The sequence below is a fragment of the Procambarus clarkii genome, chromosome 21 (assembly GCF_040958095.1).
Source record: "Procambarus clarkii isolate CNS0578487 chromosome 21, FALCON_Pclarkii_2.0, whole genome shotgun sequence".
NCBI lineage: Eukaryota > Metazoa > Arthropoda > Malacostraca > Decapoda > Cambaridae > Procambarus > Procambarus clarkii.
The window spans coordinates 38,554,660-38,556,994 of record NC_091170.1 but is presented as its reverse complement, the minus strand read 5'-3'; the positions used below and the strand labels follow the sequence as shown (position 1 = coordinate 38,556,994).

At 48.0% G+C, this 2,335-nt stretch overlaps 1 protein-coding gene across 1 annotated transcript; it reads left to right on the top strand.

Annotated features, from left to right (window-relative positions):
- Nucleotides 1-895: 895 nt before the first annotated feature.
- LOC138367280 (circumsporozoite protein-like) lies at nucleotides 896-1,534 on the top strand. Its single transcript, XM_069328699.1, has one exon. It carries the CDS (start codon nucleotides 896-898, stop codon nucleotides 1,532-1,534), a length of 639 nt encoding a protein of 212 aa, XP_069184800.1.
- The last annotated feature ends 801 nt before the right edge of the window (nucleotides 1,535-2,335 follow it).

Here is a 2,335-nt window from a genome sequence, read left to right as displayed (position 1 = left end):
ACATAAGTGACATACAAGGTCCTGAACGATTCCTTACACAAGTTTCTGAAGGCAGTTCTTATGTTGGCCAGTCTAGCATATGCCGCTGATGATATCCTTTTGATGTAGGCCTCTGGACAGGTTCGTGTGATATCAACCCCCAGGTCTTTCTCTCCATTTGACTCTTGCAGGATTTCACCTCCCAGATGGCACCTTGTGTTCAGCCTTCTGTTCTCTTCGCCTAATTTCATTACTTAACACTTTCTTGAGTTGAAAGTGGAGGTCACTGGACCTCCACACACACACACCACACACACACACAATGTTTGTTTGTGTGTGTGAGATGATATATATATATATATATATATATATATATATATATAATAATATAAGCTTGAATATGTAACAGAAATATACTTCAAGCTAATATACAACTGAAAATTTCTCACCCCCTGAAGGATTCAAACCCTGGCTGTCTAGGGTTTATACAAATACAAATCCTAATACAAATCCTTCACGGGTGAGGAGTTTTCTGTTTTTATTATATATATATATATATATATATATATATATATATATATATATATATATATATATATATATATATATAATGTTGAACCTAATAGCCAGAACGCACTACTTGGCCTACCATGCAAGGCCCGATTTGCCTAATAAGCTGACTTTTCCTGAAGTTAGATTTTTCACATTTTTGTTCTTATTAAATGATAAAGCTTTCCATTACAATATATATATGACTTAATGTTGTTTAATTCGAGTGAAAACTAACACAGAAATATAACCAAACCTAACCTACCTAGCCTAAGCTATCTTAACCTAACCTAAACATAACTAAGTCAGTAATTCATATTCTTAATATAATAATTTTAATTAATGTAAACCCATTGGAAACAGTTATATGGAGCGAGGAAGTCGACACGGTGAGCGTAGGAGTGGAGGCCTTGATCATGGGTGTCGACACAACGAGGGCCGCCGACACAACGAGGGCGCCGACACAACGAGGGCGCCGACACAACGAGGGCGCCGACACAACGAGGGCGCCGACACAACGAGGGCGCCGACACAACGAGGGCGCCGACACAACGAGGGCCGCCGACACAACGAGGGCCGCCGACACAACGAGGGCCGCCGACACAACGAGGGCGCCGACACAACGAGGGCCGCCGACACAACGAGGGCCGCCGACACAACGAGGGCCGCCGACACAACGAGGGCGCCGACACAACGAGGGCGCCGACACAACGAGGGCGTCGACACAACGAGGGCGCCGACACAACGAGGGCGCCGACACAACGAGGGCCGCCGACACAACGAGGGCCGCCGACACAACGAGGGCCGCCGACACAACGAGGGCCGCCGACACAACGAGGGCCGCCGACACAACGAGGGCCGCCGACACAACGAGGGCCGCCGACACAACGAGGGCCGCCGACACAACGAGGGCCGCCGACACAACGAGGGCCGCCGACACAACGAGGGCCGCCGACACAACGAGGGCGCCGACACAACGAGGGCGCCAACAGAACAATCGACCTAACAGGTATACGAGCCCTTCAACTTGAACTCGAGGTGTTTACACTTGGGTTCTTCCCCTCAATATATTCTTTGTTTACCCTCCCACCACCAGCCCTCCAAAACTTCCGACAATGATGGGTAAATACAGGCTGTGTATTGCCTGATCCTGGACTCCGATTGGCTGTTCCAGGTAAATACAGGTTATGTACTGAACGCTGATTGGGTCTCAAATGTAAACAGCGGTTATGGACGGATCTATGATTGGTCGCCACAGTTACAGGGGGGGACTACTAGCCGGAAAATTATCTTTAGAAGACGAACAGGGAAGAAAAATAATGAACGAAGAAAACGGGAAATATGCTTACACGACCATCAATCCCCCAAAAGAAATAGGAAGACATGCCAATGAGAACATAAGGCGCACACACGCACGCGCGCCCACACACACACACACACACACACACACACACACACACACACACACACACACACCACACACACACACACACGCACGCAAGTAACACCGAGATATTAATACACGAAGAATCAACTGCTGTTTCACCTTTTAAAAGACCGTGTCGCCTGTTTATACGAGAGCGGGAGAATACTGGAATCCCGGAAACTCAATCATGGGTGCTCATGCACCTGTTGGCTCATCCTTCCGCGTCCCATGTTTTAATTAGTCATTGTTGACAGTGCTGAGACGAGGGGGGGGGGGAATAAGAGGGAGGGGGTGGGAAGGGGAGAGACGAGAAGTTGAGGATGAGGGGGGGGGGTTGAAAGAGAAATTAGAGAGGAGCAAATACTGGGAATGAAGGAATGA

Excerpts from the sequence above, each read along its gene's own strand:
- LOC138367280 (XM_069328699.1), top strand. The coding sequence starts at position 896 with ATGGAGCGAGGAAGTCGACACGGTGAGCGTAGGAGTGGAGGCCTTGAT.